Genomic DNA, 21,244 nt, shown 5'->3' with positions numbered 1-21,244 from the left:
TCAACTCCCTCCAAAGATTTTCTATGGGGTTGAGATCTGGAGACTGGCTAGGCCACTCCAGGACCTTGAAATGCTTCTTGCGAAGCCACTCCTTCGTTGCCCGGGTGGTGTGTTTGGGATCATTGTCATGCTGAAAGACCCAGCCACGTTTCATCTTCAATGCCTTTGCTGATGGAAGGAGGTTTTCACTCAAAATCTCACGATACATGGCCCCATTCATTCTTTCCTTTCAGTCGTCCTGGTCCCTGTGCAGAAAAACAGCCCTAAAGCATGATGTTTCCACCCCCATGCTTCACAGTAGGTATGGTGTTCTTTGGATGCAACTCAGCATTCTTTGTCCACGAAACACGACGAGTTTTTACCATAAAGTTATATTTTGGTTTCATCTGACCATATGACATTCTCCCAATCCTCTTCTGGATCATCCAAATGCTCTCTAGCAAACTTCAGACGGGCCTGGACATGTACTGGCTTAAGCATGGGGACACGTCTGGCACTGCAGGATTTGAGTCCCTGGCGGCGTAGTGTGTTACTGATGGTAGGCTTTGTTACTTTGGTCCCAGCTCTCTGCAGGTCATTCACTAGGTCCCCCCCGTGTGCTTCTGGGATTTTTGCTCACCGTTCTTGTGATCATTTTGACCCCACGGGGTGAGATCTTGCGTGGAGCCCCAGATCGAGGGAGATTATCAGTGGTCTTGTATGTCTTCCATTTCCTAATAATTGCTCCCACAGTTGATTTCTTCAAACCAAGCTGCTTACCTATTGCAGATTCAGTCTTCCCAGCCTGGTGCAGGTCTACAATTTTGTTTCTGGTGTTCTTTGACAGCTCTTTGGTCTTGGCCATAGTGGAGTTTGGAGTGTGACTGTTTGAGGTTGTGGACAGGTGTCTTTTATACTGATAACAAGTTCAAACAGGTGCCATTAATACAGGTAACGAGTGGAGGACAGAGGAGCCTCTTAAAGAAGAAGTTACAGGTCTGTGAGAGCCAGAAATCTTGCTTGTTTGTAGGTGACCAAATACTTATTTTCCACCATAATTTGCAAATAAATTCATAAAAAAATCCTACAATGTGATTTTCTGGATTTTTTTTCTTCTCATTTTGTCTGTCATAGTTGACATGTACCTGTGATGAAAATGACAGGCCTCTCATCTTTTTAAGTGGGAGAACTTGCACAATTGGTGGCTGACTAAATACTTTTTTGCCCCACTGTATCTACTGACATGTAACTGATGGATGAGCACACGCTACATGTTAATGTTTTTAACATATGTAAATTGTAAAGTCTTTTGTCTGTCACGTCTGTCGTTATGTTGGACCTCTGTAAGACCAGCTAGTGTCTTTGTCGGGCAAATACAGGATCCTAATCAATCAAAAACGATAGTCGGGCTAATTAATACATTTAGTTAATTATGTACTAAGTTCAACTCATTGTTGAATTTTGTTTTAATGCCTGGATTCCGTGAGGGCTCTAATGATCATATATGGACCAGAATAAGGCTCTCCACTTCCTGTTGTTCCGTGAGGGCTCTAATGATCATATATGGACCAGAATAAGGCTCTCCACTTCCTGTTGTTCCGTGAGGGCTCTAATGATCATATATGGACCAGAATAAGGCTCTCCACTTCCTGTTGTTCCGTGAGGGCTCTAATGATCATATATGGACCAGAATAAGGCTCTCCACTTCCTGTTGTTCCGTGAGGGCTCTAATGATCATATATGGACCAGAATAAGGCTCTCCACTTCCTGTTGTTCCGTGAGGGCTCTAATGATCATATATGGACCAGAATAAGGCTCTCCACTTCCTGTTGTTCCGTGAGGGCTCTAATGATCATATATGGACCAGAATAAGGCTCTCCACTTCCTGTTGTTCCGTGAGGGCTCTAATGATCATATATGGACCAGAATAAGGCTCTCCACTTCCTGTTGTTCCGTGAGGGCTCTAATGATCATATATGGACCAGAATAAGGCTATCCACTTCCTGTTGTTCCGTGAGGGCTCTAATCATATATGGACCAGAATAAGGCTCTCCACTTCCTGTTGTTCCGTGAGGGCTCTAATGATCATATATGGACCAGAATAAGGCTCTCCACTTCCTGTTGTTCCGTGAGGGCTCTAATGATCAAATATGGACCAGAATAAGGCTCACCACTTCCTGTTGTCCCGTGAGGGCTCTAATGATCATATATGGACCAGAATAAGGCTCTCCACTTCCTGTTGTCCCGTGAGGGCCCTAATGATCATATATGGACCAGAATAAGGCTCTCCACTTCCTGTTGTTCCGTGAGGGCTCTAATGATCATATATGGACCAGAATAAGGCTCTCCACTTCCTGTTGTTCGTGCAGTGATGATTCACCATCTAAATGTTATCATTGATCTGCAGATAAATCGTACAACAAAAAAACCCAGATGAACAGCTCTGTCAGCGATGCGATTCAGGGAAGCTACACTGACGCTAAAGTGAGCGACTTTGGTCTTGTCTGACAAGCCCCGATGTACCAGTATAGCTTCTGTCCCTCTCATCGCCCCAACCTGGGCTCGAACCAGGGACCCTCTGCACACATCAACAACTGCCACCCCCACGAAGCATCGTTACCCATCGCGCCACAAAATGCCGCGGCCCTTTGCAGGGCAAAGGGGGACAACTACTTCAAGGTCTCAGAGCGAGTGACGTCACCCGATTGAAACGCTACTAGCCGCGCACCACCGCTAACTAACTAGCCATTTCACATCGGTTACACCGACGTCCTAGGAAAAGAAACCTAGACAATCCTTTGGTTTACTGGTCCAGATGTGACACCGTGAACATTTAACCTCACGATTGATGAACGAGATACAGGAGATGGACTTTAGGTTATAAAAAGGTTTCCAACTGACTGAATAGTCAACACTGGCTGCCAATCACAGCCCACCGAGTCAACACTGGCTGCTCAGCTGCCAATCACAGCCCACCGAGTCAACACTGGCTGCTCAGCTGCCAATCACAGCCCACCGAGTCAACACTGGCTGCCAATCACAGCCCACCTAGTCAACACTGGCTGCCAATCACAGCCCACCTAGTCAACACTGGCTGCCAATCACAGCCCACCTAGTCAACACTGGCTGCCAATCACAGCCCACCTAGTCAACACTGGCTGCCAATCACAGCCCACCTAGTCAACACTGGCTGCCAATCACAGCCCACCTAGTCAACACTGGCTGCCAATCACAGCCCACCTAGTCAACACTGGCTGCTCGGCTGCCAATCACAGCCCACCGAGTCAACACTGGCTGCTCGGCTGCCAATCACAGCCCACAGAGTCAACACTGGCTGCTCAGCTGCCAATCACAGCCCACCTAGTCAACACTGGCTGCTCGGCTGCCAATCACAGCCCACCTAGTCAACACTGGCTGCCCGTCCGGAAAGTAATAGAGTCATGGAGGAGCGGTATCCACCTGATCATAGAGTCATGGAGGAGCGGTATCCACCTGATCATAGAGTCATGGAGGAGCGGTATCCACCTGATCATAGAGTCATGGAGGAGCGGTATCCACCTGATCATAGAGTCATGGAGGAGCGGTATCCACCTGATCATAGAGTCATGGAGGAGCGGTATCCACCTGATCATAGAGTCGTGGAGGAGCGGTATCCACCTGATCATAGAGTCATGGAGGAGCGGTATCCACCTGATCATAGAGTCGTGGAGGAGCGGTATCCACCTGATCATAGAGTCGTGGAGGAGCGGTATCCACCTGATCATAGAGTCATGGAGGAGCGGTATCCACCTGATCATAGAGTCATGGAGGAGCGGTATCCACCTGATCATAGTAATAGAGTCATGGAGGAGCGGTATCCACCTGATCATAGTAATAGAGTCATGGAGGAGCAGTATCCATCTGATCATAGAGTCATGGAGGAGCGGTATCCACCTGATCATAGAGTCATGGAGGAGCGGTATCCACCTGATCATAGAGTCATGGAGGAGCGGTATCCACCTGATCATAGTAATAGAGTCATGGAGGAGCGGTATCCACCTGATCATAGAGTCATGGAGGAGCGGTATCCACCTGATCATAGAGTCATGGAGGAGCGGTATCCACCTGATCATACAGTCATGGAGGAGCGGTATCCACCTGATCATAGAGTCGTGGAGGAGCGGTATCCACCTGATCATAGAGTCGTGGAGGAGCGGTATCCACCTGATCATAGAGTCATGGAGGAGCGGTATCCACCTGATCATAGAGTCATGGAGGAGCGGTATCCACCTGATCATAGAGTCATGGAGGAGCGGTATCCACCTGATCATAGAGTCGTGGAGGAGCGGTATCCACCTGATCATAGAGTCGTGGAGGAGCGGTATCCACCTGATCATAGAGTCGTGGAGGAGCGGTATCCACCTGATCATAGAGTCGTGGAGGAGCGGTATCCACCTGATCATAGAGTCATGGAGGAGCGGTATCCACCTGATCATAGAGTCATGGAGGAGCGGTATCCACCTGATCATACAGTCATGGAGGAGCGGTATCCACCTGATCATACAGTCATGGAGGAGCGGTATCCACCTGATCATAGAGTCATGGAGGAGCGGTATCCACCTGATCATAGAGTCATGGAGGAGCGGTATCCACCTGATCATAGAGTCATGGAGGAGCGGTATCCACCTGATCATAGAGTCGTGGAGGAGCGGTATCCACCTGATCATAGAGTCGTGGAGGAGCGGTATCCACCTGATCATAGAGTCGTGGAGGAGCGGTATCCACCTGATCATAGAGTCGTGGAGGAGCGGTATCCACCTGATCATAGAGTCATGGAGGAGCGGTATCCACCTGATCATAGAGTCATGGAGGAGCGGTATCCACCTGATCATACAGTCATGGAGGAGCGGTATCCACCTGATCATACAGTCATGGAGGAGCGGTATCCACCTGATCATAGAGTCATGGAGGAGCGGTATCCACCTGATCATAGAGTCATGGAGGAGCGGTATCCACCTGATCATAGAGTCGTGGAGGAGCGGTATCCACCTGATCATAGAGTCATGGAGGAGCGGTATCCACCTGATCATAGAGTCGTGGAGGAGCGGTATCCACCTGATCATAGAGTCGTGGAGGAGCGGTATCCACCTGATCATAGTAATAGAGTCATGGAGGAGCGGTCTCCACCTGATCATAGAGTCGTGGAGGAGCGGTATCCACCTGATCATAGAGTCATGGAGGAGCGGTATCCACCTGATCATAATAATAGAGTCATGGAGGAGCGGTATCCACCTGATCATAGAGTCATGGAGGAGCGGTATCCACCTGATCATAGAGTCATGGAGGAGCGGTATCCACCTGATCATAGAGTCATGGAGGAGCGGTATCCACCTGATCATAGTAATAGAGTCATGGAGGAGCGGTATCCACCTGATCATAGAGTCATGGAGGAGCGGTATCCACCTGATCATAGAGTCATGGAGGAGCGGTATCCACCTGATCATAGAGTCATGGAGGAGCGGTATCCACCTGATCATAGAGTCATGGAGGAGCGGTATCCACCTGATCATAGTAATAGAGTCATGGAGGAGCGGTATCCACCTGATCATAGAGTCATGGAGGAGCGGTATCCACCTGATCATAGAGTCATGGAGGAGCGGTATCCACCTGATCATAGAGTCGTGGAGGAGCGGTATCCACCTGATCATAGAGTCGTGGAGGAGCGGTATCCACCTGATCATAGAGTCATGGAGGAGCGGTATCCACCTGATCATAGAGTCATGGAGGAGCGGTATCCACCTGATCATAGAGTCATGGAGGAGCGCTATCCACCTGATCATAGAGTCGTGGAGGAGCGGTATCCACCTGATCATAGAGTCGTGGAGGAGCGGTATCCACCTGATCATAGAGTCATGGAGGAGCGGTATCCACCTGATCATAGAGTCATGGAGGAGCGGTATCCACCTGATCATAGAGTCATGGAGGAGCGGTATCCACCTGATCATAGAGTCATGGAGGAGCGGTATCCACCTGATCATAGAGTCATGGAGGAGCGGTATCCACCTGTTCATAGTAATAGAGTCATGGAGGAGCGGTATCCACCTGATCATAGAGTCGTGGAGGAGCGGTATCCACCTGATCACAGAGTCGTGGAGGAGCGGTATCCACCTGATCAGAGTCGTGGAGGAGCGGTATCCACCTGATCATAGAGTCATGGAGGAGCGGTATCCACCTGATCACAGAGTCATGGAGGAGCGGTATCCACCTGATCATAGAGTCATGGAGGAGCGGTATCCACCTGATCACAGAGTCATGGAGGAGCGGTATCCACCTGATCACAGAGTCATGGAGGAGCGGTATCCACCTGATCACAGAGTCATGGAGGAGCGGTATCCACCTGATCATAGTAATAGAGTCATGGAGGAGCGGTATCCACCTGATCATAGAGTCATGGAGGAGCGGTATCCACCTGATCATAGAGTCATGGAGGAGCGGTATCCACCTGATCATAGTAATAGAGTCATGGAGGAGCGGTATCCACCTGATCATAGAGTCATGGAGGAGCGGTATCCACCTGATCATAGAGTCATGGAGGAGCGGTATCCACCTGATCATAGTAATAGAGTCATGGAGGAGCGGTATCCACCTGATCATAGAGTCATGGAGGAGCGGTATCCACCTGATCATAGAGTCATGGAGGAGCGGTATCCACCTGATCATAGTAATAGAGTCATGGAGGAGCGGTATCCACCTGATCATAGTAATAGAGTCATGGAGGAGCGGTATCCACCTGATCATAGAGTCATGGAGGAGCGGTATCCACCTGATCATAGAGTCATGGAGGAGCGGTATCCACCTGATCATAGTAATAGAGTCATGGAGGAGCGGTATCCACCTGATCATAGAGTCATGGAGGAGCGGTATCCACCTGATCATAGAGTCATGGAGGAGCGGTATCCACCTGATCATAGAGTCATGGAGGAGCGGTATCCACCTGATCATAGAGTCATGGAGGAGCGGTATCCACCTGATCATAGAGTCATGGAGGAGCGGTATCCACCTGATCATAGTAATAGAGTCATGGAGGAGCGGTATCCACCTGATCATAGAGTCATGGAGGAGCGGTATCCACCTGATCATAGAGTCATGGAGGAGCGGTATCCACCTGATCATAGAGTCATGGAGGAGCGGTATCCACCTGATCATAGAGTCATGGAGGAGCGGTATCCACCTGATCATAGAGTCATGGAGGAGCGGTATCCACCTGATCATAGAGTAATGGAGGAGCGGTATCCACCTGATCACAGAGTAATGGAGGAGCGGTATCCACCTGATCACAGAGTCATGGAGGAGCGGTATCCACCTGATCATAGAGTCATGGAGGAGCGGTATCCACCTGATCATAGAGTCATGGAGGAGCGGTATCCACCTGATCACAGAGTCATGGAGGAGCGGTATCCACCTGATCACAGAGTCATGGAGGAGCGGTATCCACCTGATCATAGAGTCATGGAGGAGCGGTATCCACCTGATCATAGAGTCATGGAGGAGCGGTATCCACCTGATCATAGAGTCATGGAGGAGCGGTATCCACCTGATCATAGAGTCATGGAGGAGCGGTATCCACCTGATCATAGAGTCATGGAGGAGCGGTATCCACCTGATCATAGAGTCATGGAGGAGCGGTATCCACCTGATCATAGAGTCATGGAGGAGCGGTATCCACCTGATCATAGAGTCATGGAGGAGCGGTATCCACCTGATCATAGAGTCATGGAGGAGCGGTATCCACCTGATCATAGAGTCATGGAGGAGCGGTATCCACCTGATCATAGAGTCATGGAGGAGCGGTATCCACCTGATCATAGAGTCATGGAGGAGCGGTATCCACCTGATCATAGAGTCATGGAGGAGCGGTATCCACCTGATCATAGAGTCATGGAGGAGCGGTATCCACCTGATCATAGAGTCATGGAGGAGCGGTATCCACCTGATCATAGAGTCATGGAGGAGCGGTATCCACCTGATCATAGAGTCATGGAGGAGCGGTATCCACCTGATCATAGAGTCATGGAGGAGCGGTATCCACCTGATCATAGAGTCATGGAGGAGCGGTATCCACCTGATCATAGAGTCATGGAGGAGCGGTATCCACCTGATCACAGAGTAATGGAGGAGCGGTATCCACCTGATCATAGAGTCATGGAGGAGCGGTATCCACCTGATCATAGAGTCATGGAGGAGCGGTATCCACCTGATCACAGAGTCATGGAGGAGCGGTATCCACCTGATCACAGAGTCATGGAGGAGCGGTATCCACCTGATCACAGAGTCATGGAGGAGCGGTATCCACCTGATCATAGAGTCATGGAGGAGCGGTATCCACCTGATCATAGAGTCATGGAGGAGCGGTATCCACCTGATCATAGAGTCATGGAGGAGCGGTATCCACCTGATCATAGAGTCATGGAGGAGCGGTATCCACCTGATCATAGAGTCATGGAGGAGCGGTATCCACCTGATCATAGAGTCATGGAGGAGCGGTATCCACCTGATCATAGAGTCATGGAGGAGCGGTATCCACCTGATCATAGAGTCATGGAGGAGCGGTATCCACCTGATCATAGAGTCATGGAGGAGCGGTATCCACCTGATCATAGAGTCATGGAGGAGCGGTATCCACCTGATCATAGAGTCATGGAGGAGCGGTATCCACCTGATCATAGAGTCATGGAGGAGCGGTATCCACCTGATCATAGAGTCATGGAGGAGCGGTATCCACCTGATCATAGAGTCATGGAGGAGCGGTATCCACCTGATCATAGTAATAGAGTCATGGAGGAGCGGTATCCACCTGATCATAGTAATAGAGTCATGGAGGAGCGGTATCCACCTGATCATAGTCATAGAGTCATGGAGGAGCGGTATCCACCTGATCATAGAGTCATGGAGGAGCGGTATCCACCTGATCATAGTAATAGAGTCATGGAGGAGCGGTATCCACCTGATCATAGAGTCATGGAGGAGCGGTATCCACCTGATCATAGAGTCATGGAGGAGCGGTATCCACCTGATCATAGTAATAGAGTCATGGAGGAGCGGTATCCACCTGATCATAGTCATCCAGGAACTGGTATCGGTTCTGTGGTTCTGTGGAACTGGGCTGAGATGAATAGTCTTGGTTGGTTGGCTGGTCCTGAAAATCAATACAATATTATTATGAACGAAGAAACAAATCAAATCATTTATAAAGCCCTTCTTACATCAGCTGATATCTCAAAGTGCTCTACAGCAAGCAATGCAGGTGTAGAAGCACAAACAGACAGATATAACAATGACATGTGTTGAGAGGGGAAGACAGCAGAGGAGAGAGAGAGGAGAAAGCAGAGGAGAGAGAGAGGAGAAAGCAGAGGAGAGAGAGAGGAGAAAGCAGAGGAGAGAGAGAGGAGACGGGGAGAAAGCAGGGGAGAGAGAGAGAGAGGGGAGAGGAGACGGGGAGACAGCAGGGGAGAGAGAGAGGGGAAGACAGCAGAGGAGAGAGAGAGGAGACGGGGAGACAGCAGGGGAGAGAGAGAGGGGAGAGGGGAAGACAGCAGGGGAGAGAGAGAGAGGAGACGGGGAGAAAGCAGGGGAGAGAGAGAGGGGAGAGGGGGAGACAGCAGGGGAGAGAGAGAGGAGACGGGGAGAAAGCAGGGGAGAGAGAGAGAGAGAGAGAGAGAGGAGAGACGGGGAGAAAGCAGGGGAGAGAGAGAGGGGAGAGGAGACGGGGAGAAAGCAGGGGAGAGAGAGAGAGGAGACGGGGAAGACAGCAGGGGAGAGAGAGAGAGGAGACGGGGAGAAAGCAGGGGAGAGAGAGAGAGGAGACGGGGAAGACAGCAGGGGAGAGAGAGAGAGGAGACGGGGAAGACAGCAGGGGAGAGGGAGAGGGGAGACGGGGAGAAAGCAGGGGAGAGAGAGAGGGGAGAGGGGGAGACAGCAGGGGAGAGAGAGAGAGGAGACGGGGAGAAAGCAGGGGAGAGAGAGAGGGGAGAGGGGGAGACAGCAGGGGAGAGAGAGAGAGGAGACGGGGAGAAAGCAGGGGAGAGAGAGAGAGAGAGAGGAGAGACGGGGAGAAAGCAGGGGAGAGAGAGAGGGGAGAGGAGACGGGGAGACAGCAGGGGAGAGAGAGAGAGAGGAGATGGGGAGACGGGGAGAGAGAGAGAGAGAGAGGAGAGGAGATGGGGAGAAAGCAGGGGAGAGGGAGAGAGGAGAGGAGATGGGGAGAGAGAGGGGAGAGGAGAGGGGGAGAAAGCAGGGGAGAGAGAGAGAGGAGAGGGGGAGAAAGCAGAGGAGAGAGAGAGAGGAGACGGGGAGAAAGCAGGGGAGAGAGAGAGGGGAGAGGAGATGGGGAGACGGGGAGAGAGAGAGAGAGAGAGAGAGAGAGAGGAGACGGGGAGAAAGCAGGGGAGAGAGAGAGGGGAGAGGAGATGGGGAGAAAGCAGGGGAGAGAGAGAGAGGAGAGGAGATGGGGAGACGGGGAGAGAGAGAGAGGAGAGGAGATGGGGAGACGGGGAGAGAGAGAGAGGAGAGGAGACGGGGAGAAAGCAGGGGAGAGAGAGAGAGGAGATGGGGAGAAAGCAGAGGAGAGAGAGAGGGGAGAGGGGAAGACAGCAGGAGAGAGAGAGAGAGGAGACGGGGAGAAAGCAGGGGAGAGAGAGAGGAGAGAGAGGAGACGGGGAGAAAGCAGGGGAGAGAGAGAGGGGAGACGGGGAGAGAGAGAGGGGAGACGGGGAGAAAGCAGGGGAGAGAGAGAGGAGAAAGCAGGAGGAGAGGTCATCTTACAGCAACAGGTATCTCCTGGCCCTCCACCCGTCCTCTCTGCATGGCAGGGCCAACCAGCTGGTTTAAGTACAGGTCCAGTTCTTCATCCTGCAGGTCGTTCACGTCGACGTCGTCATCTGGGGATCAAACAGACACAATACACAGCTTATAACCAGCAAGAGAGGAGAGGAGTTCAGACACAATACACAGCTTATAACCACCATCACCACAATACACAGCTTATAACCACCAGCAGAGAGGAGAGGAGTTCAGACACAATACACAGCTTATAACCACCACCAGCTATATATATATAGTTCAGAAAGTCTCACAGCCTCACCTGTGACATCACTGTTCATGCTGTCCACAGACATGAGCTTCTCATTGGCCAGGAAGCTGGCGACACTCCCACTGAAGCGGTCGCTGTCTGCGCCGTCACTGGCCAGAGTCTGATCGTCTACGGTGCCGGGGGGGAATCGGACCTGGATCACAGAGACAGAATTACAACCACCCATACTGGACCCTAAAGGACAGGGGGAGGCTACCACCCATACTGGACCCTAAAGGACAGGGGGAGGCTACCACCCATACTGGACCCTAAAGGACAGGGGGGAGGCTACCACCCATACTGGACCCTAAAGGACAGGGGGAGGCTACCACCCATACTGGACCCTAAAGGACAGGGGGGAGGCTACCACCCATACTGGACCCTAAAGGACAGGGGGAGGCTACCACCCATACTGGACCCTAAAGGACAGGGGGAGGCTACCACCCATACTGGACCCTAAAGGACAGGGGGGAGGCTACCACCCATACTGGACCCTAAAGGACAGGGGAGAGGCTACCACCCATACTGGACCCTAAAGGACAGGGGGGAGGCTACCACCCATACTGGACCCTAAAGGACAGGGGGGAGGCTACCACCCATACTGGACCCTAAAGGACAGGGGGGAGGCTACCACCCATACTGGACCCTAAAGGACAGGGGGGAGGCTACCACCCATACTGGACCCTAAAGGACAGGGGGGAGGCTACCACCCATACTGGACCCTAAAGGACAGGGGGGAGGCTACCACCCATACTGGACCCTAAAGGACAGGGGGGAGGCTATCACCCATACTGGACCCTAAAGGACAGGGGGGAGGCTACCACCCATACTGGACCCTAAAGGACAGGGGGAGGCTACCACCCATACTGGACCCTAAAGGACAGGGGAGAGGCTACCACCCATACTGGACCCTAAAGGACAGGGGGGAGGCTACCACCCATACTGGACCCTAAAGGACAGGGGGAGGCTACCACCCATACTGGACCCTAAAGGACAGGGGGAGGCTACCACCCATACTGGACCCTAAAGGACAGGGGGGAGGCTACCACCCATACTGGACCCTAAAGGACAGGGGGGAGGCTACCACCCATACTGGACCCTAAAGGACAGGGGGAGGCTACCACCCATACTGGACCCTAAAGGACAGGGGGAGGCTACCACCCATACTGGACCCTAAAGGACAGGGGGGGGCTACCACCCATACTGGACCCTAAAGGACAGGGGGGAGGCTACCACCCATACTGGACCCTAAAGGACAGGGGGGAGGCTACCCCCCATACTGGACCCTAAAGGACAGGGGGAGGCTACCACCCATACTGGACCCTAAAGGACAGGGGGAGGCTACCACCCATACTGGACCCTAAAGGACAGGGGGGAGGCTACCACCCATACTGGACCCTAAAGGACAGGGGGAGGCTACCACCCATACTGGACCCTAAAGGACAGGGGGAGGCTACCACCCATACTGGACCCTAAAGGACAGGGGGGAGGCTACCACCCATACTGGACCCTAAAGGACAGGGGGGAGGCTACCACCCATACTGGACCCTAAAGGACAGGGGGGAGGCTACCACCCATACTGGACCCTAAAGGACAGGGGGGAGGCTACCACCCATACTGGACCCTAAAGGACAGGGGGGAGGCTACCACCCATACTGGACCCTAAAGGACAGGGGGGAGGCTACCACCCATACTGGACCCTAAAGGACAGGCTACCACCCATACTGGACCCTAAAGGACAGGGGGGAGGCTACCACCCATACTGGACCCTAAAGGACAGGGGGGAGGCTACCACCCATACTGGACCCTAAAGGACAGGGGGGAGGCTACCACCCATACTGGACCCTAAAGGACAGGGGGAGGCTACCACCCATACTGGACCCTAAAGGACAGGGGGGAGGCTACCACCCATACTGGACCCTAAAGGACAGGGGGGAGGCTACCACCCATACTGGACCCTAAAGGACAGGGGGGAGGCTACCACCCATACTGGACCCTAAAGGACAGGGGGAGGCTACCACCCATACTGGACCCTAAAGGACAGGGGGGAGCTACCACCCATACTGGACCCTAAAGGACAGGGGGGAGGCTACCACCCATACTGGACCCTAAAGGACAGGGGGGAGGCTACCACCCATACTGGACCCTAAAGGACAGGGGGGAGGCTACCACCCATACTGGACCCTAAAGGACAGGGGGGAGGCTACCACCCATACTGGACCCTAAAGGACAGGGGGGAGGCTACCACCCATACTGGACCCTAAAGGACAGGGGGGAGGCTACCACCCATACTGGACCCTAAAGGACAGGGGGAGGCTACCACCCATACTGGACCCTAAAGGACAGGGGGGAGGCTACCACCCATACTGGACCCTAAAGGACAGGGGGGAGGCTACCACCCATACTGGACCCTAAAGGACAGGGGGAGGCTACCACCCATACTGGACCCTAAAGGACAGGGGGGAGGCTACCACCCATACTGGACCCTAAAGGACAGGGGGGAGGCTACCACCCATACTGGACCCTAAAGGACAGGGGGGAGGCTACCACCCATACTGGACCCTAAAGGACAGGGGGGAGGCTACCACCCATACTGGACCCTAAAGGACAGGGGGAGGCTACCACCCATACTGGACCCTAAAGGACAGGGGGGAGGCTACCACCCATACTGGACCCTAAAGGACAGGGGGGAGGCTACCACCCATACTGGACCCTAAAGGACAGGGGGGAGGCTACCACCCATACTGGACCCTAAAGGACAGGGGGGAGGCTACCACCCATACTGGACCCTAAAGGACAGGGGGAGGCTACCACCCATACTGGACCCTAAAGGACAGGGGGGAGGCTACCACCCATACTGGACCCTAAAGGACAGGGGGGAGGCTACCACCCATACTGGACCCTAAAGGACAGGGGGGAGGCTACCACCCATACTGGACCCTAAAGGACAGGGGGGAGGCTACCACCCATACTGGACCCTAAAGGACAGGGGGGAGGCTACCACCCATACTGGACCCTAAAGGACAGGGGGAGGCAACCACCCATACTGGACCCTAAAGGACAGGGGGAGGCTACCACCCATACTGGACCCTAAAGGACAGGGGGGAGGCTACCACCCATACTGGACCCTAAAGGACAGGGGGGAGGCTACCACCCATACTGGACCCTAAAGGACAGGGGGGAGGCTACCACCCATACTGGACCCTAAAGGACAGGGGGGAGGCTACCACCCATACTGGACCCTAAAGGACAGGGGGGAGGCTACCACCCATACTGGACGGGGGAAAGGAGACCACTCTAGAAGCTAATGAGACGACATTGAGAGTGTGTGATACCTTTAGATCCATAAAGTCCATATTAACCAGGTTGGTGAAGGCCAGCCGCCCCGTAGAGAGATCTGACAGGGAGACGAGAAACTCAGTTAGTTGGTTTGTTAGCTAACACAGCACACCAGCCTGATGGACATCACTGATCTATCACCTAGTGAAGGACAGGAGCCCAGCCTGATCTATCAACTAGTGAAGGACAGGAGAACCAGCCTGATGGACATCACTGATCTATCAACTAGTGAAGGACAGGAGAACCAGCCTGATGGACATCACTGATCTATCAACTAGTGAAGGACAGGAGCCCAGCCTGATCTATCAACTAGTGAAGGACAGGAGACCAGCCTGATGGACATCACTGATCTATCAACTAGTGAAGGACAGGAGAACCAGCCTGATGGACATCACTGATCTATCAACTAGTGAAGGACAGGAGACCAGCCTGATCTATCAACTAGTGAAGGACAGCACACCAGCCTGATGGACATCACTGATCTATCAACTAGTGAAGGACAGGAGAACCAGCCTGATGGACATCACTGATCTATCAACTAGTGAAGGACAGGAGACCAGCCTGATGGACATCACTGATCTATCAACTAGTGAAGGACAGGAGACCAGCCTGATGGACATCACTGATCTATCAACTAGTGAAGGACAGGAGACCAGCCTGATCTATCAACTAGTGAAGGACAGGAGAACCAGCCTGATGGACATCACTGATCTATCAACTAGTGAAGGACAGGAGCCCAGCCTGATGGACATCACTGATCTATCAACTAGTGAAGGACAGGAGAACCAGCCTGACCTATCAACTAGTGAAGGACAGGAGAACCAGCCTGATGGACATCACTGATCTATCAACTAGTGAAGGACAGGAGAACCAGCCTGATGGACATCACTGATCTATCAACTAGTGAAGGACAGGAGCCCAGCCTGATCTATCAACTAGTGAAGGACAGGAGACCAGCCTGATGGACATCACTGATCTATCAACTAGTGAAGGACAGGAGAACCAGCCTGATGGACATCACTGATCTATCAACTAGTGAAGGACAGGAGACCAGCCTGATCTATCAACTAGTGAAGGACAGCACACCAGCCTGATGGACATCACTGATCTATCAACTAGTGAAGGACAGGAGAACCAGCCTGATGGACATCACTGATCTATCAACTAGTGAAGGACAGGAGACCAGCCTGATGGACATCACTGATCTATCAACTAGTGAAGGACAGGAGACCAGCCTGATGGACATCACTGATCTATCAACTAGTGAAGGACAGGAGACCAGCCTGATCTATCAACTAGTGAAGGACAGGAGAACCAGCCTGATGGACATCACTGATCTATCAACTAGTGAAGGACAGGAGAACCAGCCTGATCTATCAACTAGTGAAGGACAGGAGACCAGCCTGATGGACATCACTGATCTATCAACTAGTGAAGGACAGGAGCCCAGCCTGATGGACATCACTGATCTATCAACTAGTGAAGGACAGGAGCCCAGCCTGATCTATCAACTAGTGAAGGACAGGAGCCCAGCCTGATGGACATCACTGATCTATCAACTAGTGAAGGACAGGAGCCCAGCCTGATGGACATCACTGATCTATCAACTAGTGAAGGACAGGAGACCAGCCTGATGGACATCACTGATCTATCAACTAGTGAAGGACAGGAGACCAGCCTGATGGACATCACTGATCTATCAACTAGTGAAGGACAGGAGAACCAGCCTGATGGACATCACTGATCTATCAACTAGTGAAGGACAGGAGACCAGCCTGATGGACATCACTGATCTATCAACTAGTGAAGGACAGGAGACCAGCCTGATGGACATCACTGATCTATCAACTAGTGAATAATAATATTACTACTACTAATAAATACTACTACTAATAAATACTACTAATAATAAATACTACTAATAATAAATACTACTAATAATAAATACTACTAATAATATTACTACTAATAATATTACTACTACTAAATGCCATTTTGCAGATGCTTTTATCCAAAGCCTCTTTGTGACGCATGGAAACCATTTGACTTATGGGTGGAATGGAACCCAGGACCCTGGTGTTGGGCCCACCATGCTCTACAGAACCACACTGGACCCCAGGACCCTGGTGTTGGACCCACCATGCTCTACAGAACCACACTGGACCCCAGGACCCTGGTGTTGGACGCACCATGCTCTACAGAACCACACTGGACCCCAGGACCCTGGTGTTGGACTGGTGTTGGACCCACCATGCTCTACAGAACCACACTGGACCCCAGGACCCTGGTGTTGGACCCACCATGCTCTACAGAACCACACTGGACCTCAGGACCCTGGTGTTGGACCCACCATGCTCTACAGAACCACACTGGACCTCAGGACCCTGGTGTTGGACGCACCATGCTCTACAGAGCCACACTGGACCCCAGGACCCTGGTGTTGGACCCACCATGCTCTACAGAACCACACTGGACCCCAGGACCCTGGTGTTGGACCCACCATGCTCTACAGAACCACACTGGACCCCAGGACCCTGGTGTTGGACCCACCATGCTCTACAGAACCACACTGGACCCCAGGACCCTGGTGTTGGGCCCACCATGCTCTACAGAACCACACTGGACCCCAGGACCCTGGTGTTGGACTCACCATGCTCTACAGAACCACACTGGACCCCAGGACCCTGGTGTTGGACGCACCATGCTCTACAGAGCCACACTGGACCCCAGGACCCTGGTGTTGGACGCACCATGCTCTACAGAACCACACTGGACCCCAGGACCCTGGTGTTGGACCCACCATGCTCTACAGAGCCACACTGGACCCCAGGACCCTGGTGTTGGACGCACCATGCTCTACAGAACCACACTGGACCCCAGGACCCTGGTGTTGGACCCACCATGCTCTACAGAACCACACTGGACCCCAGGACCCTGGTGTTGGACCCACCATGCTCTACAGAACCACACTGGACCTCAGGACCCTGGTGTTGGACGCACCATGCTCTACAGAACCACACTGGACCCCAGGACCCTGGTGTTGGACCCACCATGCTCTACAGAACCACACTGGACCCCAGGACCCTGGTGTTGGACCCACCATGCTCTACAGAACCACACTGGACCCCAGGACCCTGGTGTTGGACCCACCATGCTCTACAGAACCACACTGGACCCCAGGACCCTGGTGTTGGGCCCACCATGCTCTACAGAACCACACTGGACCCCAGGACCCTGGTGTTGGACTCACCATGCTCTACAGAACCACACTGGACCCCAGGACCCTGGTGTTGGACCCACCATGCTCTACAGAACCACACTGGACCTCAGGACCCTGGTGTTGGACGCACCATGCTCTACAGAACCACACTGGACCCCAGGACCCTGGTGTTGGACCCACCATGCTCTACAGAGCCACACTGGACCCCAGGAACCTGGTGTTGGACGCACCATGCTCTACAGAACCACACTGGACCCCAGGACCCTGGTGTTGGACCCACCATGCTCTACAGAGCCACACTGGACCGCAGGACCATGGTGTTGGACCCACCATGCTCTACAGAACCACACTGGACCTCAGGACCCTGGTGTTGGACGCACCATGCTCTACAGAACCACACTGGACCCCAGGACCCTGGTGTTGGACGCACCATGCTCTACAGAACCACACTGGACCCCAGGACCCTGGTGTTGGACGCACCATGCTCTACAGAACCACACTGGACCCCAGGACCCTGGTGTTGGACTCACCATGCTCTACAGAACCACACTGGACCCCAGGACCATGGTGTTGGACCCACCATGCTCTACAGAACCACACTGGACCCCAGGACCCTGGTGTTGGACGCACCATGCACTACAGAACCACACTGGACCCCAGGACCATGGTGTTGGACGCACCATGCTCTACAGAACCACACTGGACCCCAGGACCCTGGTGTTGGACTGGTGTTGGACCCACCATGCTCTACAGAACCACACTGGACCCCTGGACCCTGGTGTTGGACGCACCATGCTCTACAGAACCACACTGGACCCTGGTGTTGGACCCACCATGCTCTACAGAACCACACTGGACCCCAGAACCCTGGTGTTGGACGCACCATGCTCTACAGAACCACACTGGACCCTGGTGTTGGACCCACCATGCTCTACAGAGCCACACTGGACCCCAGGACCCTGGTGTTGGACGCACCATGCTCTACAGAACCACACTGGACCCTGGTGTTGGACGCACCATGCTCTACAGAACCACACTGGACCCTGGTGTTGGACCCACCATGCTCTACAGAGCCACACTGGAACCACAAACCAAGGTAACTGGTACAGTGTTTACCATCTCCATGTTCAGAGTGTCTTCCAGGGAGCGGTCCAGTCTGTGTGTTGGGGCCGAGGGAGGAGGCTCTAGTCCTGGGCTCTGTCTGGTCCAGATTCACCTTCACCAGCATGTCTGAGAACCGGTGGGCTGCTATGAAGTCATCTGCAGCATCTCTGAGAGGATGGAGAGAGAGAGACAGAGGGGATCCATGTGAGCAACATCGTTCACTGAAGCAAACATGGGGGATATTCACATCCCTAACCGCATGCAGGGTGAAGGAGCACTGGGGCTCCTTCACCCTGCATTTCCCCCCCACGGGGCTCCTTAACCCTGCATTTCCCCCCCACGGGGCTCCTTAACCCTGCATTTCCCCCCCACGGGGCTCCTTAACCCTGCATTTCCCCCCCACGGGGCTCCTTAACCCTGCATTTCCCCCCCACGGGGCTCCTTAACCCTGCATTTCCCCCCCACGGGGCTCCTTAACCCTGCATTTCCCCCCCACGGGGCTCCTTAACCCTGCATTTCCCCCCCACGGGGCTCCTTAACCCTGCATTTCCCCCCCACGGGGCTCCTTAACCCTGCATTTCCCCCCCACGGGGCTCCTTAACCCTGCATTTCCCCCCCACGGGGCTCCTTAACCCTGCATTTCCCCCCCACGGGGCTCCTTAACCCTGCATTTCCCCCCCACGGGGCTCCTTAACCCTGCATTTACGGTGTTCCTGAATATCATTATCTGCTTTTCAACTTCGGAGCACATGTGCTCCTTGGAAAACAAGTCAGCATAGAGCCCTGCATGACATGACTTTCACTGCTGCTAATATAAAAAAAACTCTTTGATACTCACAGCTCATCTTTGAAGCTGAGGGCAAATTTCCCCTGTTCCTTGTTGTTGGACTGAGAGTCAGCCAGAGAGAACCGACCGTCCTCCAGATATGACGCCTGGACGGCATTTACTCTGGAGAGAAAAGGACTGAGATTCATTTTTTTAGTAGTAGTCAGATAGTTATGAACACTGATCAGAGCTACATAACGGTAACGCTGTATTAGAAGGTTACCGAGCCAGAACCAAAACCCATATAGTTCTGCAGGGCCTTGTGTTCCAGTAACATTGATGTTTGCGTGACGGGTGGTGGGGGTAAGTGGTGCTGCTGACCCACCTGTTGTCGGACCCAGCTCTAATTTTAGCCACGGTGGAGGCAGCTACGGGCAGCCCCAGGGTGGAGGCCAGGGTGACGTTTCCCAGGGTGGCACGGCTGCTGCCCACAGAGGTAGACAGGAAACTGGGGAACGCCTCATCCTCGATGTTGCTGAAACTCTCTGTCATGATGCTGGGCTACGGTTAGGACCCAGCTACCTCAGGTTCTACTGCAGACCATCAACTGAGTGGAGAAAAAAAACATTCAGCACAATTCATGATAAACATGTCAGTTAGACGAGCAATAATTCAAGTTCATAGTGGAAAGTGTGTTGTAGTTAAAAGTGTCATGTAGATTCCTCCTCGTGATGTTCACATGACGGCAATGCCAAAGTACCCAGTCAGTTGACTCCAGTCCAAACTCAAAGCTACAAGGTAACCAAAACTAAAACAAAACACTGACACATTGTTCCAACTAGAGGGATATTAGGTGGATATTAGGTGGGTATCAGAGGGATATTAGAGGGATATTAGCTAAATATTAGAGGGATATTAGAGGGATATTAGAGGGATATTAGATAGATATTAGGTGGATATCAGGTGAATATCAGAGGGACAGATATGATATCTAGATACATCAATGCAGCCAGTCAGTTTGTCGTTGTGGCCTGGCAAAACAAACTTGTATTGACACAGAGGAAAGTTTGTCAAAGCTAGTTAGTTAGCTAACTAGCTACAAACACTTTAACCAAAGTAGATGAGCACACAAATAAACCGTTTTCTAACTTACTGAATAGTTTAAGGCCAGTACTTCCCCCCCCCCCAAAAAAATAAATACCGAAAGTAAACAGAGCTACAAATTTCACAACAAATGAAGAAGTTTGTCTCCTGAGTGAAAACCGACTCGCAATAAATTTACCGAGACGGGGCCGCAAGACATGAAGTCCTCACAGTAATGTTACTGTTTCTAAAGTAGCAACACGTTTAAGTAATTATTACGCTAAACAATTAACGAAACGTTTTTTAAAAAAACACACAATAAAGTATTATTAAAGTTAGAAGTGGTAACAAACCGGACCAGTAGCCTCGGAGAAACACGGTATTCGGTTGGATCAATCACCGGAAGCCCGCGCTAAGCAACCATCACTATGGGCGGGACGTAGATAGAAAGAGACGTTTTGATTGGACTAACCTCTATGACCATGTGAAATGGTGTATCACCATTGGATTCTTATCCTGTCATTTTACTTGAATTAGTTCAATTGTAGAGATATATATATATCAGATCAATGTCCTTACCAGATATGGTCCTTACATTTTGAAAGTATAGCATTGGATTGAAGTGCTTCTCATCAACTAATTGTTG

At 52.3% G+C, this 21,244-nt stretch overlaps 1 protein-coding gene across 9 annotated transcripts in view; it reads right to left on the bottom strand.

The window, feature by feature from the left end:
• The window catches only part of LOC123738875 (centrosomal protein of 192 kDa), a 57,117-nt gene extending 36,076 nt beyond the window's left edge, over positions 1–21,041 (bottom strand). For 4 of the 9 annotated variants that reach the window (XM_082972743.1, XM_082972750.1, XM_082972746.1 and 1 more), the window contains exons 1-8: positions 20,952–21,041; positions 19,901–20,122; positions 19,588–19,713; positions 18,762–18,916; positions 14,422–14,483; positions 11,099–11,240; positions 10,780–10,895; positions 9,068–9,154 (exon numbers count right to left, since the gene is read on the bottom strand). In XM_082972743.1, coding sequence (XP_082828869.1) covers positions 9,068–9,154; positions 10,780–10,895; positions 11,099–11,240; positions 14,422–14,483; positions 18,762–18,916; positions 19,588–19,713; positions 19,901–20,067 — 855 coding nt within the window. In that variant the 5' untranslated portion in view covers positions 20,068–20,122; positions 20,952–21,041. Of the gene's footprint in view, positions 1–9,067; positions 9,155–10,779; positions 10,896–11,098; positions 11,241–14,421; positions 14,484–18,761; positions 18,917–19,587; positions 19,714–19,900; positions 20,123–20,668; positions 20,780–20,951 lie in introns of those variants that run through there. The other 5 variants (XM_082972747.1, XM_082972744.1, XM_082972748.1 and 2 more) reach the window with 5 other exon arrangements.
• Between the last annotated feature and the right edge of the window lie 203 nt (positions 21,042–21,244).

The sequence above is a fragment of the Salmo salar genome, unplaced genomic scaffold (assembly GCF_965601325.2).
Source record: "Salmo salar unplaced genomic scaffold, fSalSal1 ptg001228l, whole genome shotgun sequence".
Taxonomy (NCBI): Eukaryota; Metazoa; Chordata; class Actinopteri; order Salmoniformes; family Salmonidae; genus Salmo; species Salmo salar.
The sequence above is the reverse complement of the archived record's forward strand: the minus strand, read 5'-3'. Positions and strand labels throughout refer to the sequence as shown.